This window comes from Ursus arctos, unplaced genomic scaffold (assembly GCF_023065955.2).
Source record: "Ursus arctos isolate Adak ecotype North America unplaced genomic scaffold, UrsArc2.0 scaffold_14, whole genome shotgun sequence".
Classification (NCBI taxonomy): Eukaryota; Metazoa; Chordata; class Mammalia; order Carnivora; family Ursidae; genus Ursus; species Ursus arctos.
Genome location: NW_026622808.1, coordinates 33,237,819 through 33,255,166, shown reverse-complemented (window position 1 = coordinate 33,255,166; position 17,348 = coordinate 33,237,819). Strand labels below are relative to the sequence as shown.

Sequence of the window (17,348 nt, the reverse complement as noted above, 5' to 3'; positions counted from 1 at the left end):
CTCTCCCTCTGCCTGCAGCTCCCCCTGCTTGTGTTCCCTCTCTCTCTCTGTCAAATAAAGGAATGAAATCTTTAAAAAAATAAATAAAAATAAAATCTAAAAAAATAAAATAAAATAAAATTACAAATGTTGGCAAGAGTGTGCAGAAATTGGCTCTCATACGATGCTGGCAGGAATGTAAATGGTGCAGCTGCTATCTATGGAAAATAGCCTGGTGATTCCTCAAAGAGTTAAAACATAAAAGTACCATATGACCTGATAATTTCTGGGTATATACCCAAGGGAACTGAAAATGTGTGTTCAAGGAAATACTTGTACATGAATGAATAGTCACAGGAGTCTTACTCACAATGGACAAGAGGTGGAAACAACCCAAATGTCCATAAACTGATGAATGGATAAACAAAATATGGTATAGCCATATAATATTATTCAGCCGTAAAAATGAGTGACATACTGATACACACTACAACATGGATAAACCTTGACAACATGCTAAGTGAACAAAGGCAAACACAAAAAGGTCAAATGTTCCATGACTCCACTTACATGAAATGTCTAGAATAGGCAAATCTATAGAGATAGAAAGCAGATTAGTGGTTTATTAGGAAACGAGGGAAAGGAAGCTGAGGAGTGACTGTCTAATAGATACAGGGTTTCCTTTTGAAGTGATGAAAAGTTCTAGAACAAGATGGTGATGATGATTGTACAACACTGTGAATTTACTTACTGTCAGTGAATTATATGTTTTAAAATGGTTAAAATGATAAATTTAATGTTACTTGTATTTTATCACAATTTTTTAAAAAGTTAAATGTTTTCCTAAAATGACACCATGAAATATGAGTGCTTTGGTTAATGACAACCACAGCTACACAAATCATATTTCATTGGGACTAATAAAATGTCAAGCTTTTTTTTTTTTTTTCAGTTAAGTTTTTACTGAATTTTATCAAGTTCTATAATGAACTTCTAACGAATCATGGTTCAGAAACTATAAATTTTTTATAATTATTTTTGAAACTAAGTAGCAGCAATGAAAAATGACAAATTTTATTTTCATGCTCATTTGCAAGCCAGTTGGACTTCCAATTACAGTATAGCCTAGGGGTGCCTGGGTGGCTTAGTTGGTTAAGCATCTGTCTTCAGCTCGGGCATGATCCCAGGGTCCTGGTATTGAGCTCCCTGCTCTGCAGTGCCCCCCCCCCCCCATGCTCTCTCTCTCAAATAAATAAAATCTCAAAAAAAAAAAAAAAAAAAGTGTAGCCTAAAAGCTTTAAATATGCCATTCTAGAAGACTATTGGACTTTAAGAGAGGTAAAATGCCATGGTACCTGAAGTTCCATATCCTTGGAAACCCTATAATATCCGAAAAGTGTACACCTCTCACAGAACCAACCTCTCCAAATACTAATCCCCTGTAACCACCCCTAGGAAGCGTAACCAGGGAGAGGTTGTAAGTCAATGCAATTCATAATCAATTGAAAAACATGGTGTATGTCCCTTGAGAAAGTGCCTCCTACAGGCCCAGGACCCTCTATGGCCACAGGCAGCAGGCAGGAAGCTTGAATGGTGGCTGGCCTTGCCCTGACCCTCAGTTCATCTGAAATGAACTAAGGGAGAAGAGCTTTGCCCTTGGCAATGCATACTACCAGGGAACACTCCTGGAGACACAGAGGAGCTGTGAGGCTGGATCCTTACTTCTAAGGAATGGAATTCTTGGCACTTACCCGTTTGCAGTACCAAAAATCCGGGCCTGGTATATACTCAAGTGTGACCTCTTTGTCATGGATCATTAGAGTTCCCTGTGAAGACAAAGACAGAAGCCATCAACATCAACCCACAGAGAAAAAGAGAGACAGGAAGGCACAGAGAGCCCTTCCAGTCCCCAAGTTGAAACATTTTACAAAGAGTTAACCTATTTATCGACAAAGGAAATGGCTGTTTTAAGCCACAGACTTGGGGCAGTGTGGCAGAGCAAGCTGAAGCTTAGGGAAAGAGTGTGGGAGAAGGGGAAATCAGTCTTCAGCCTTGGCTATTGTGGGTCAGGGCGCTGTCCTTGGGCAGGTGAGGCCGAGTCTACCTCTTCAGAGGTCATGTAGTGCACTTTCACGAGTCCCAGCAAACCCCCACCTGACTCGGAGCTAGCACCCTCTCAGAAGCAAACTCTGCCCTCTGCAGCACAGAGGCACAGGGGCCCTTGCAATCATCTTCTTTGCCATAGCTAACTCAAATCTCCTTGGACAGGCAGGTAGGGCTCATAACTGTGGTGCTTGAAAACTTCCTTTGGAACACTGGCTGCACGGCAAAAGCCCCAGGAAAAAGAGGTACGACCCCGATGATAGGCAGAAAGGAGAAAGGTGAAGGCTTCACGGCAGGTCACATCCATATGGCAGGAACCTGAATGGCCGATGGCGGCAGCGGAGGCGCCGGCAGTGGTGGCAGCATCACTCTGGCTTGGAGCCTACAGAGTGAGCTAGCCATGAGATCTGAGGAGCAACCATGGGCAAATAAGCACTTCGGGGAAGTCTGGCACAGGAACAGGTGGGGAAAGGGGCTCAATAAGCTTGCAGTTACAGAGCTCCTTTGCCTTTGCATTTTGGAAAAGTCACAAATTGTATTTCACATCAAGAAAAAGTAAGGTTTAATAAACACTAGCCAGCAGATATATGTGTTAGAGCAGAGGAAAAAAAAAATCTCTGCCTACTGACAAGAGACCCTCGCCCACACTGGTAAGTGAACTAACCGAGGATGCGACTCTGGAACTAGCCCCTGCGCTGTGTTCATTCTCCGCCCTCTAGGGTCCTCTGTGTCTCCTCAGACAGGGCTCTGAGTTCTACAAGGCATTTCTTTGCAATTGGACCTCAGTTTCTTGCTTGAATCCATACATCTGTCAAATAATGCTTTACCTCTCTGCTTTTCACACCAAAAGAGTCAAGAAAAATACATAGAATAAAATTATTGTCTTGTCAAAACCAAAGGAAATCTGCCCGCCTACCTAGGTCCTAGATTCTGGTTTCTGAGAAATTGTTTCATAGCTTGTTCTCAAAGCTAGAAGAAGATGATAATAAAAATTTGCTATCATTTATTAAGCGCTTAGTCAGAGCCAGAAACTGTTAAGTATGTGATCTTATTTAATCCCTTGAATGATCCCATAAAATAACATTATCTCCACTTTACAGATGAGGAAACATGCTCAGAGCCAAGGTCACCCAGATGGTGAAAGGCAGAGCCAGATTCACATGTGGGGCAGTAGATAAGGGACCTCCTACTGCATTCATCAACTCCTGCTCTGTATTAAGCACAAGCAATCTGCTCTCAGAAACCAATTCAGGAAAGAGAAGACCTCCACCGGCAGGGAGGTCAGGGGACTATCACTCTGCCCAGCTCTACCATACAGGAGGTGGGTCAGGATGGGATCCTTCTACCTAGAGGCAGCATACCATCATTTAACACGTGGACTCTGCGTCAGGTTCCCTAAATTTGAATCTTGCCTCCACCTCATAATCTCCAACAAGGACCTTATTAACTTCTATGTGCTTCAGTTTCCTCATTTGTAAAGTAGGGATAACAGTACCTGTTCCATAAGATGGCTATGAAGATTAAGTAAATTAAAACATGTAAAGAGCTTAGCATGGAATACTGTGAGGGCTCAATAAATGTATTTTGACTCCTACGTGCTAAAAACGGACTAACATCAGCAGGTGAGACTAGACAGGTCAAAAAGCCACTCACTTCACCTCATTTGCTTGTCAGGTAATATTTCACAACCCATTTCAATCTACTAAAAGACTAAGCTTTCATAGGCAATGGTCACTGCATGTCAGAACCCATATCATTATATTAGCACTTAGTGTTAGTTGTCATTTGCTGGGCCACACCTTAGTGTCCAGGCTAAATCTTGCTGGCCTTTTATTATCAGTACCAAGTGCAATACAAGGTACAGAAAAGGAACTTAATAAGCGCTTGTGGAAGGAACAAAAGACTGAATGGATCCAACTATCCCTGGAAGATTGGAGTACTTAGCACACTGTGGCTCTGGAGGGAGGTACTGCTGTCACAGTGGGCATCTGTACACCCTGTTCACAAAACGTGTGGGTTGCCATTTGAAGAGTGAACAGTGCCACAGGAACAAGGCACTCTGCGAATACAGTCATCTGCAAATTTTGAGTTCACCACTTGGAGGTGTCAGTAGACTCAGGAATTTCTAAGGCACGGAGTCTTTTATACTTCTAGGGTAACAAATATGCCGCTCCAGGAACCATGGATGACTTTCGTCCAGTGTAGGAAACTCCTGCCAGGAGCACGTATTAGCATATCAACTTTGAGAAGACTGCCTTCCCCTCCTGCGTCACAAAAGCAATGATTTCCAATTCCTCAGAGTCCCCTACAGCTAGGATGGCTCTTTCTTTTCAATCTGCATGTGGCTAGACATAAGGCTGTCAGGAGACCACTGCTAAAGAATATGAAATGCTTTTAATATCACTGTTGAAGAACAGCCAATTGTTTTAGTAAGAATAAACAGAGAAATCACTTGAATGAGAATAATCAGGTTTATCTATGATTTGATTCCCCAGCTGCTATCACACATAGGCTGCCCAGATATACCAAGCACAGGGTGACATACACTACGACCCTCCCTATGCTGGCCAGGCCCTTTCTTCAGATTTCATAGGGTAAAAACTGCCAGTGTCTCCTAGGGAAGCAAACTGTGGGGAGTTGGATTAATAAATGAGTTGGATAAATAAATATTAATAAATAATAAATAAGTCATTAATGAATGATTTCATCATTTTTGGTTGTCCACTTTTAATTGTCTATTACCTACCATCTTCACACATTAGGATTTTTGTTCATTTGAATTATTGAATTATTATTGTTCATTTGAATTACTGAATTTTTGTTCATTTGAATTATTGAACAAAAAATTTGTTCATTTGAATAATTCAAATTCAAATTGAATTTGAATTATTCATGGCAAAGGTACCATGAAGACCATGAGTCTGATTAACCAGGTCTGGCTCCTAAAGAGGCATCACACGTTTGAAAGTAAAACCAGAGACACCTCCTTTCTCCGTAGTGTTAGATTAGGTTTAAATTAGATCAAAACCTGCTAAAATTTATCTCCCAAGTCCAAAGCCCTCATTTGACAAAGTCACATATAGGTGTGTCTAAGTATATCCCCCAGGGTCTTAATGTAAAGCTGCAGAAAGCTAGAGAGAACTGCATTTCTGAACAGTAAAGCAAGTCAAGTCCTCATTCTCCACCTCAGGGACACTAGAGAGGAGCACACTCTGGGTCTGAGGATGGCTGAACTCAACATCCACATTTCCATTTCCCTTCCCAGCTGCTGCTCCTGGAGACTTCATAACTTCATTTTGTGACTGTCAACCTGTGAAAAGGACTTGGGTCAGAGAATTATGGCTCTACCATACGGTCCAGCTGGCTTATAACCAAACCCCAAGAATCCTTTCTTAAGGTACTGTGGAGGTAACAAGAGCAAATGGGAAGGGAAGAACATTTCTGGCCAGCAGCTCGACATGTTTGTTGACGATCTCCCAACACAAGCACGGTCACAATCACATTTTGTACTGAGAGCATGGTTGCTGTGCGACAGAACAGGTCATCCCATTGAAGCATGGAGAGAGACAGACAGGCTCAAAAGGCAGGAAGAAAGTATGTGAGCCTTGTGAATACAACTCACACTGAAACATCAGCAATCCCTCCTCGTAGATTTGTGCTTCTTCCAAACACAGGATGGGAGAATCAGGTTACTGGTGGCTGAGAACTGGTACTGTTTATCAGAGATAGTAATCTTAATTCACAAGGCAATTACAGTTTACAAAGGCATTCTTCACAAATGTCACCTTGCTCAATCCTCACAAGTAGGGCACATATAAAACTTCCACATGGGAAAGTATGGCTGGGATACACGGAACAGCCTGTCCAAGATTACAGAACTACTTAGCAACACATACAGGACCAAAAGTCAGGTTTTCTTTTTGCCATATTGCTTTCTTTGTTTTACACATCCAGGGAGGCAGCCAACTTGTAACAGCTGCCACACCAAATAGGTGGCTTCTGATAAAAAGATACATAAAGTCTAAAGAAATTCGCAGGCAATGGCCCCATAGGGATTTTTTAGAAGACTGTCATAAAGACCCTGCTCCCTGATAGTGTTGCCAATCCCCCAAACTGGGTGGTCTCAAGTGGTCTTTGTGTTCTTAAAGCACTACAATTACTTTAAGGCATGGTGCCTAAGACAAAGAGGGCTGCTAGTAAGCAGCTGCTACCAGCAGTTTCAACAACCCAGCAATCAAATGGACTTGCAGGAAGAGTAAAGCAAGAGGAACCAAATAACAGGTTTAAAACAGATGTATGTCGTTCCTCTTAGTATAAAAGGGTAGTTTTTATAGAAATCTTTTGCAAAGCAGCCAGGCTCATTCTTTCTGGTGCAAGGATATGTTATAGTTCAAACATCTTGTAAAACTCAGTATTTCCAAAGCCCAAAACTAAAATGAGACAGAAAGAGGAAAGGAGGAAAGGGAGGAAGGAGGGAAGTAGAGGAAGAAATCCTAAGGGAAGCACACAGAATGCTCTGTGATAACTCTGTAGTAGCTCTGTCCAGTGATTTCTATACCCTCTGTTTGACTGGCTTTTCTTTTCTTTATTTTTTTTAAAGATTTATTTATTTATTTGGGAGCGGGGAGAGAGAGAGCATGCATGTGCACACTCAGGTGAGGGGGCAAGGGAGAGGGTCTTCAGCAGACTCCGTGCTGAGTGTGCACCTTGATGCCGAGCTCGATCTCATGACCCTGAGATCATGACCTCAGCGGAAACCAAGAGCCGGACACTTAACCAACTATGCTACCCAAGAGCCATAGACTGGCTTTTCACAGAACAGGATCTAAGTCACTCTCTAAGAAGCCAGGAGATGAGGCCCTGATGGGATCTCCACTGGAAACAGAATCCCACTTTAGGGTCCAATTTAAAGTTGAGGGGCAAGGAGAGACTGCACTCTCAGCTGATACCTCATCTTGATATCCTTTCTTGTCTAGATGAAAGTGCAAACATTTTTTTCTGAAATGCTCCTTAATAATATTTTTCACGGGGCACCTGGGTATCTGTCTGTTAGTTAAACATCTGCCTTCAGCTCAGGTCATGATCCCAGGGTCCTGGGATCAAGCCCCGCATCAGGCTCCCTGCTCAGTGGGGAGTTTGCTTCTCCTTCTCCCTCTGTCCGTTCCCCCGGCTTGTGCTCTCCAATAAATAAATAAAATCTTTTAAAAATAATAATATTTTTGACTACTTGACCATTTATCTGTCATTTCGTAAGAGGACACAAAACAGCATCTTGCTAAAACCTTATTTGTGCTCTCTGAAGCAATACGGCTGGCCTGTGTTTCACTCAGCCCAACCCATCAGGCTCAGAGCTGGCCAGAGTCAGGGTCTCAAGATGAACTCTGCTCCAGGAACACAATACACCCTAGACCAGGCCCCGACACACAGCAACTTGATTATTTCAAAGGTGTCTGGTGCTGAGAATATATTCCACCCCCTCCACCACCACTCCCTACCAGTCTTCGGTGCATTTTAAAATAAGATCTCAGTTCTTCTACAAAATGCCTCTTGTCATTATGAAAGAAAACCTGCAGTCTTGGAGGTAATTTCATCAACTTAGCTCCCAGAAGACTTGTCTACCAGGGTATCCACAAAACTCTCACACTCTAAGAGTCATTTGGGTCAAAAACAAAGAGGTAAAATATAAACAAACAAATGAGTAAGCAAATAAGTAAATAACCAAAACTGCCAAAAGTCTTTTCTTTCCCTGTGAGAAGGTGAGACATCGGGGACTGAGACCAGGTAGATGGGGCACTCCGCAAACTCCTTCACCACAAACACCTTACTATGAAGAAATAATTACAAGATTCCCCCTGAAACTAATAATACAGTATATGTTAACTAAATTGAATTTAAATAAAGAATTTTTAAAAAATTATAAGTCCAGCTAATTTTACTTAGAATAACTGAATAAATGTGAACCACTAAAATGCAAATATTTTTGAAACTTTCAGTTTGTTGTAATTCTGTATGTTTTATTTTTTAAAGGTTTATTTATTTATTTGAGAGAGAGACAGCATGAGCAGGAGGGGCAGAAGGGGAGAGAATCTGAAGCAGACTCAGTGCTGAGCACAGAGTGCAACATGGGGCTTGATCTCATGACCGTGAGATCAGACCTGGGCTGAAACCAAGAGTCACTTAACCGACTGTGCCACCCAGGCATCCCAATTTTTTATGTTTTATTTATTTATTTACTTATTTATTTATTTTTAAAGATTTCATTTATTTAACAGAGAGACAGCCAGAGAGGGAGGGAACACAGGCAGGGGGAGTGGAAGAGGAAGAAGCAGGCTCCCAGCGGAGGAGCCCGATGTGGGGCTCGATCCCAGGACTCCCGGATCATGCCCTGAGCCGAACGCAGACGCTTAATGACTGAGCCACCCAGATGCCCCCCAATTTTTTATGTTTTAAAGCAATACTTCATCCAATGTTGATAAGGACCTCAGCCTAGTTAAGATTTCCCTGGTCAATCAATAATTTATTTCCAAACAATTCTTAGTGGAAATAGATCATATCTGAACTCATCTTTCTGGTAATCCTCAGAATTCCCTTCAGAATTCAGGCTTCCATAACTTCTATTTCATTTTTTTTTTCTCAGTTGGTTTCAATCACATCATAATGAAATCAAAATACTCACAGAGTAGAACAGATATAGAAACAAGATATAGCTTGTTTCTTCCTAACAATTTTCTCAGCCCTAAAATAATTGTGGGGTATGCGGGGCAGAGGTTTTAGTCCCAGATTTTTAAAAGAGGGGCTCTCTACCTACTGCAGCCCTTAGGGCGATTTTCTCCCCATATCATTGAATACTAGAACACTATTTAACCTTTTTTTTTTTTTTAACTATTTAACACTCTTGCATATTCTGAAATGACTTTTTTTTTAAAAGATTTTATTTATTTATTTGAGAGAGAGAGAGCAGGAGAGAGCAGGGGGAGGAACTGAAGGACAGGGACAAGCAGACTTTACACTGAGCACGGAGCCTGATGCAGGGCTTGATCTCGCTACCCTGAGATCATGACCTGAGCTGAAAGAGTTGGACGCTCAACTGACTGAACCACCCAGGCGCCCCCTGAGATGATTATTGTTCTAGCTTCTTCCCCAGCTCATTTCTCTGGAAAAACTGGACCCGAAATTCAACATATACCAGGTCTCTAAATTGAGTCACTGCAGAGGGAAAAAAAGAGGAATTTCTAAAATCAATGTGGTAAATGTAAAGCTTCTTACTTTACTTTGTTTACTGAGTAACATAATCAAACCCTTTCTCTCTCACTTCTTTTTCTTACAGAGCTCATGCTGGGACGTGGGAGGAATAGCCAAGAGAAAATACAAGGCCCGCGAGTCCTAAGATACTGCACAGATCACACTGCTGAGCCCACCACAAAGGCTGCAGAGTGTTCCCCAGGTTTCCCCCAAAGAACCAGCAGCTATTCTTCCGGTCTCACCACTGAAGAGATTATTTCTACTGGCTCTTCATCTGCTACCTCCCACCCAAGAACCTTAGCTCTCTTGAAGGCTGTCTCTATTAGCCTCTCTGCCTTCAATGTCTTTGCTCAGACATTTCCAAAAAAAACCCTGCTGACATACTTTGTGCAGAAATAATGCCCTGAAAAGATGAATAAAACACCATGCCACCAGACTTCTGAACACACGCCGTTCAACTGGCATTTTAGGGAGGTAACCACCCACCATTATTTTTTTCTTAGGCAAAAAGCTACAGACCCAGGGCACCTGGCTGACTCAGTTGGAAGAGCATGAAACTCTTGATCTGGGGATCATGAGTTGAAGCCCCATGTTGGGCGAGGAGATTAATAAACAAACAAACAAACAATTTTTTAAAAAAAGCTACAGACCTAGTGACACTCTGACAGTAGCTACAACATTAAGAATGGAAGCTTTGAGACAGAAAAGGTCCATTGGGAGAAAAGGTTAGGACCCTAATCCTACACCTACTCATTCTCACATGGAAATAACAGAATTAACAAACTTCAGTCCTAATAAAAACAAGGGGTGGCTTTTCACATTTAAGGCACGCTCCAGTCAAATTAGTCCATAGTGAGGAAGCAACATTTGTTGAGTTGTATCATGGCTGCCACTGCAGCAGGTACATATAGAGAATGAGGGAATGATCTCTACACAGGGCAGAAATCTCAGGTGATCCAGGAATTTGGGAGAAAACAAAGCCAAGAAGTCTCTAACGATGTCCGAGCTAGAGTTGCTGCCAAGTGTTACAAAGGCACAGCCCACAGACATCAAGAAACTCTCCCTGATCAGACCTGTACGCCCTGAAAATCTAACACAGACTTAACCCTTAGATACCTTGAAACACCCTCAGACCTAAGACACCATCCAGTGTATTAAAAGGCATCTTTTATATCTATTTAAAGTTCTCAAAATAACCAAGTGATCATATAATTGAAAATTTCTCCTCTTGGGATTGATTCCGCCTGGGTGGCTCAGTTGGTCAAGCATCTGCCTTTGGCTCAGGTCATGATCCCAGAGTCCTGGGATTGAGTCCCACATAGGGCTCCTTGCTCAGCAGGGAGGCTGCTTCTCCTTCTGCCTGCTGTTCTGCTTGTGCTCTCTGACAAATAACATTTTTAAGGGGTGCCTGGGTGGCTCAGTAGGCTAAGCATCTGCCTTCAGCTTGGGTCATGATCCCAGGGTCCTGGGACCAAGCTCCATGTTGGGCTCCCTGCTTGGCAGGGAGCCTGCTTCTCCCTCTCCCTCTGTGGCACCCCCTGCTTGTGCTCTCTCTCTGTCAAATAAATAAATAAAATCTTTAAAAATAAATAAAATCTTTAAAAAAAAGAAAGAAAATTTCTCCTCTTTATAAGAAAAACTGGGAAAGAAATATATTTAAAAAGGGCCAGCCTCAAGCAGTGTTAGGAAGCATCTTGTGGTTTCTTTCTTTTTTTAAAGATTTTATTTATTTATTTATTTAAGAGAGAGAGAGAGAGAGAGCGCGTGTGTGCGTGCACGCACGGCAGGGGGAGAGGCAGAGGGAGAGGGAGAGGGAGAAGCAGACTCCCTGCAGAGCAGGGAGCCTGACTCAGGGACCCCAGGACCATGACCCAAGCTGAAGGCAGACACTCAACTAAGTGAGCCACCCAGATGCCCCCTGAGGTTTCTCTTATATACAATAGCCTGCACGTCTAGGTTTTCTAAGATAGTTCCAAGTTCGTGTTCTGGCCTGTTGAAAGGCTATGTGTTAAGCAATGCAAACCAATCTAAGGTTCAGGAAGATGGTCAAGGTTACGACACATGACTGGCTCCTCTCCAAAAGATTTTACTGAGATTTCTTCTTGTGGGAAGACTATTTTAGAGTTTTAAAGATTAAAAAACACCTTTACCCCTTCCCTACCACATTCTCATCCCCAAAAACCATTAGCCAGAATAGAATATGTATTCGTTTCTTTTAAAGATTCATTTATTTGAGAGAGAAAGCAAGTGCATGAGCACGCGTGTGGTGGGGGGCAGAGAGAGAATCCCAAGCAGACTCCCCACTGAGTGTGGAACCTGACACAGGGCTCAATCTCAAGACCCTGAGATCATGACCTGAGCTGAAATTAAGAGTCAGACGCTCAACCGACTAAGCCACCCAGGCGCCCCTAGGATATGTATTCTTAACAAAAATATTTTCTCACAGGTGACTAGGCATGGGGGGGGCGGGGTGTGTTCAGCAGTGAACAAATCCTAACAATGCTCTCGTGGAGCTCGTTTTAAAACATGGGGACAATAAACAAGTATACTTTTAAACAAATAAGAAACACGTATCTCCATCTGAAATTCTTATAGGATAAGTACAGAATGGAAAGAGTTCTTGAACACTGCTGGAAATGAAGAGAAACAAAAGGAGAGTGAGGAAGTATGCTCAGAGGTCAAGTGTGTTGACGGTTCACCAGGTATAAAGTGCACTGTGAGCAGTGCATACAACAGACAAAGCTGGATGTGACCCAGAGAGGAGAAAATGATAAACCACACTTAAGAAAAATGAAAAAGCCCAGAAATAAGATCAACATATATTCTTCTTCTTGCTAAGAAAGGCCTAGCAGAAATGCTGCATTCTACTTCTGTCCTCTGTAATTCCTGTATGTTTATAAGTAATAAGATTTATAACAGCTTATGCAGAAAAATTACATCCAAAGCTGCCCAGGTACAACGTGGTCTTTATCATACTATAACTTCTCTAGCTTCTGCATCTATTGATCTTATATTCAAACTTTTTTTTTTAATTCAAACTTTAGACACTGACACCAATGCTGGTCTATTCCATAACATATGCTATCACTACTAGTCATCAGTCTATGTGTCATTTTAAAGGATACAAGAACAGGGGCTCCTGGGTGGCTCAGCTGGTTAAGCGCCCAACTCTTGATTTCAGCTCAGGTCTTGATCTCAGGGTTGTGGGATGGAGTCTCGCGTCAGGCTCCACGCTGAGCATGAAGCCTGCTTAAGATTCTCCCTCTCCCCCCACTCCCGCGCTCCCTCTTAAAAAAAAAAAAGTACAATTACAGAAGTGTACATTTTTTATATTTTATTATCTGAAATCATTTTATTATTATTTAGTATATTTTTTATTATTATAAAGATAATTAAGGTTTGGAGAATTAAGTTCTATAACCTGAAAGAATTTGGAATCTGGTTCTTACTCTGGAAAAAGAAGAGACTCCAAAGAGTCTCCCAATGCCTATTTGCTGCTTCTTCCTTGGAGGCAAACTCTTCATTTTGGTTTTTGTTTTGTTTTGGTTTTTTGTTTGTTTGTTTTTAAAAGATTTTACTTATTTATTGGAGAGAGAGAGCATGAGCAGGAGGGGTAGAGGGAGAGGGAGAAGCAGACTCCCAACTGAGCAGGGAGCCCAATGCTTGACCCCAGGACCCTGAGATCATGATCCAAGCTGAAGGCAGATGCTTAATGACTGAGCCACCCAGGTGCCCCAAACTCTTCGTTTTTAACTGAGCACATGGCTACCTGGAATAAAGACGTTTCCCAGACCTCCCTGCTGTTAAGTGTGGCCATGACTAAAATCTGATCAACTGGGCATAAAGAGAAATAGTGCTTGCAAAGTCCATGAAGTATTCTTAAAGGGGAGGCAGGGCATGTCCATTTTCATTCCTTCTTCTTTCCTGTTGGTTGGCACGTCAAAGTGATAGCTGACACTGAAGCAGCCATCTTGACAATAAGGTGAAAGTCCCATGTTGAGGACAACAGGGCTACATGACTGAAGGAGCCTGGGTTCCTGAGGATCACAGAACCACCAGAAGAAAACCTGGACAGCTTAGACTTCATTTACACTAGAAAGAAATAAACTCATTTAAGCTAATCTAATCCTAATCAGTGCAGATGCTTTTAGAAATTATTGGTGGGGCGCCTGGGTAGCGCAGTCGTTAAAGCGTCTGCCTTCGGCTCAGGGCGGGATCCTGGCGTACCGGGATCGAGTCCCACATCAGGCTCCTCTGCTATGAGCCTGCTTCTTCCTCTCCCACTCCCCCTGCTTGTGTTCCCTCTCTCGCTGGCTGTCTCTATCTCTGTCGAATAAATAAATAAAATCTTAAAAAAAAAAATTATTGGTAATAGGGGCACGTGGGTGGCTGAGTTGGTTGAACAACCAACTCTTGATTTTGGCTCAGATCATGATCTCAGGGTCCTGGGGCTGGGTCCCCTGTCAGGCTCCACACTCAGCGGAGAGTCTACTTGAGAATTCTCTCCCTCTTCCCATCCCCCTGTTTGTGCTCTAAGATAAATAAATCTTAAAAAAAAAAAAAAGAAAGAAAGAAACTAATTATTGGTGATAGGCAGAGGTAGGTATTTTGCCCGAAAAACAGACTATGAAATAAAGAGAACGCTGTAGAATAAACTAGTTAAGTAGTGGAACCAAAGGTATAAAAAATGGCAATGGAAAAAAAAAAAAACACCTCATGCCTAAAACAATCATCTTCATCCCTTCCTCCCAAATGCCTTCATTTTCCACATGCTTTATTTCTGTTTAAGGTACTACCAGTCTTCTAACCTCTATGTGGCCCTTTGGATCTGCCCTCTCTTTTGCGTTTCTGTTCAATATTCAGTGTTAACAGACTCTAGAGAGTCTTTGTGCAAAGTCTCTTTCAAACCTGACTTTTCCCTTACACAGCTGCTGCCAGCCACTAGTGCTAGCCATCATCTCTTCACATCTCAACTGCTGCACTAGACCCTAAGGCCTTCTCTTCTGCCGTTTCTCTCCTCTCACCTCTAGTCTAGACTATATACACAAGAAAAGTTTCCCTATGGTGTCATTTTGATTTTGTTATATTCATGTGGCTCTCCCATGTCTTCAAATTAAAAATAAAATGCAGGGCTCTTGACAACCTACCTTGCACTTTCCAAGTTATTCCTCTCACTACTTCCCAGAGTATGAGGACAAGAATCAGGCAGGAATTTGGAAGCTATAACAAACAAGATGTGGCTACCTCTGGTAAGAACAGAAACAGCATATTACTATTTGCTATCAAAGATGATAGGGTCGAAACCTAATAGAAGTACCAGAATCTGGCAAGTCAAGAGGTTGCTCAGGTTGGAAGGACAAGAGCCTTCTACATTATGCAGAAACTAAAAAGACTGCAAAGAGCTTATGAAGAAGGAACATGGAGTAAGAAACTATTCAACATTTATTAACCCAGTTAACAAGTATTTATTCAGCACATCATGTGTTGCCAGGTATAGCTCTAAACTATTTGGACAGTGAAGGGAAAAAAAAAAAAGGAAACGGTGAGCAGTGGACAGTGAAGGAAAAAAAGGAAAGAAATAGTCCTTGACCTCATGAACCTTTCAGTCAAGAGATGTCCAATTATATCTGGTGGCATTTGCTTTATTGTACATAGATCTTTGCCAGTCATTTACCCAGGTACTTTGTCTGGTTTAAAGATTTACTCCTTCATTCCACATTTCTCAGGGCTCCAGTATTGTCTTGAAAATATCTAAGCAAATGCCTGACAAACAGTCATCACAAGCACTCAAAAGAGACACAAGGAGCATTTTCCTAGGCAAGGTGCCCAATCCAATGTTCTCTGATCTTCAAGAGGTCTGCTGAGCTTGGAAACTTGATTGGAATAAATACAAACATGTCTGAGCTGGCACTCCTCCAGTTTGTAGGGAACCCAACATATCCTGTATTGCTGTGGATTCACATTGCACAAGAATCGGATCAAAGAAAAAAAAAGACCTTGGTGCCCAATACCTTTAAAATAAATACCTCAGAAATAGACAACATGAGCATTATCAGATGCATAGGCAGAAACGATACATGTGTTACTTAACAGCTGCAGGAGAATCTATAAGGAATGGAAAGAAGAAAATTAGCTATTCAAGTTCAACTGCAAATCCTGAATATGCCCAAAACCCAAATAACAAAGACAAATCAACATCCAGGGCAGCAAGTACCTGGAGACATCCAGTCAAAAAAACCCCAAACAAACAAACAAACAAAACACCCCACAACCCAAGGGAGAATTCAAAATGGCAATATGAATGTCCAAAACAAAAGTGAAACCCGGCCACTGGAACTGTGAGTGGTCCATGCGGTCCACTACACTACTCCAACGTGGGACCTAATGAACTATCCATTTGGAGAACGTTCCTGAAAAAAACCAAAAGCTTTATAGCATTTCCACTCCTAGATATATACCCAAGAGAAACGAAAACAAATGCCCACAGAAAAATGTGTACATGAGTGTTCACAGCAGCATTATTCCTAATAGCCAAAAGGGGATATAACCCAAATGTCCATCAACTAACGCATAAAGAAAATGTGTTACATTCATACGATAGAATACTCAACCATAAAAAGAGATGAACTACCAATTCATACAGCAATGTGGATGGACTTTGAAAACATAATGCTAAGTGAAAGAAGCCAGTCGAAAAAGTGTATGACCCCATCTATATGAAATATCTTGAACAGGTAAATCTATAGAGACAGAAAGTAGACTAGTGGGCCTTTAGAGCACGAGAAGAGGAAAGTGGAAGGAAATGGAAAGTGCCTGCTAATAGGTACAGGGTTTCTTTTTGAAATAACAGAAATGTTCAGGAATTATATAGTGGTGATGGTTACATAACCTTGTGAATATACTAAAAACTCCTAAGTAGTACACTTTAAAAGGGTGAATTTTATGGTATGTGGATTTCACCTCAATTAAAATAAAACAGAATAAAAGTTTCAGGGCCCCAAGACTATTGCCAGAACAAAGACATTCAGTTATTTCATTCCTCCCTCTCTGCCATTTACTGGCTCACTTAACCTGCCTCTACCCCACAGCCTCTCAGGGAGCATCCTGCCTCTCGCTTCTTCTCCTCTAACCATGCCCACCATTGCCACGCTCATCTTCCTTACTGCACCCCCATTCTTGCCCAAAGCTCTGGTTCCCAACAACCATATATAATTGAAAATTAGAGAATTCTGGGGCACCTGGGTGGCTCAGTTGCTTGAGTGTCTGGCTCTTGGTTTCGGCTCAGATCATGATCTCATGGGTGGTGAGATCGAGCCCTGAGTCCCAAGTCAGCCTCCAGGCTCAGCAGGGAGTCTGGTTGAAGATTCTCTCCCTCTGCCCCTCTCCCCACTCAAGCAGGAGCACATGCATCCTCGCGCTCTCTCTCAAATAAATAAATAAATAAATCTTCTTAAAAAAAAGAAAGAAAAGGAACATTAGAGAACTCTAACCAGAAAGGAACATCTGTTTTCCCAACAAAAAGATGGCCAAAAAGCAATCTGACTGAACTTGAATGAATAAACTTTTAAGAATGTGAATGAACTACTTATACTTATTATTTTAATTAGTCTTTTTTTTTTTTTAAAGATTTTATTTATTTATTTGACAGAGATAGCCAGTGAGAGAGGGAACACAAGCAGGGGAAGTGGGAGAGGAAGAAGCAGGCTCACAGCGGATGAGCCTGATGTGGGGCTCGATCCCATAACACTGGGATCACGCCCTGAGCCGAAGGCAGACGCCTAACCGCTGAGCCACCCAGGCGCCCCTATTTTAATTAGTCTTATACACTTAAATTATAAAATAATATGGTCTTAATTACAACCATGCCCCCAATACCTACACTATGGCAGACATATAAACATAGTGGGGGATCAACAGCTACTGAATGACTGTATCTAGGCATCGATCAATGAAAGTTTAAACTACTGGGTTGGAGAGACTGGAGATAACATACAAAATCCAGCAAGTCCACTCATCGGTTTATA

The 17,348-nt window shown here is 41.9% G+C and overlaps 1 protein-coding gene across 6 annotated transcripts in view; it reads right to left on the bottom strand.

The window, feature by feature from the left end:
* Positions 1-17,348, bottom strand: part of RBM6 (RNA binding motif protein 6) — a 103,265-nt gene that overhangs the window by 19,666 nt on the left and 66,251 nt on the right. For 4 of the 6 annotated variants that reach the window (XM_026500876.4, XM_026500877.4, XM_026500878.4 and 1 more), the window contains one exon: positions 1,731-1,805. In XM_026500876.4, the coding sequence (XP_026356661.1) occupies positions 1,731-1,805 (75 nt within the window). Of the gene's footprint in view, positions 1-1,730; positions 1,806-2,746; positions 2,914-5,704; positions 16,821-17,348 lie in introns of those variants that run through there. The other 2 variants (XM_026500879.4, XM_026500881.4) reach the window with 2 other exon arrangements.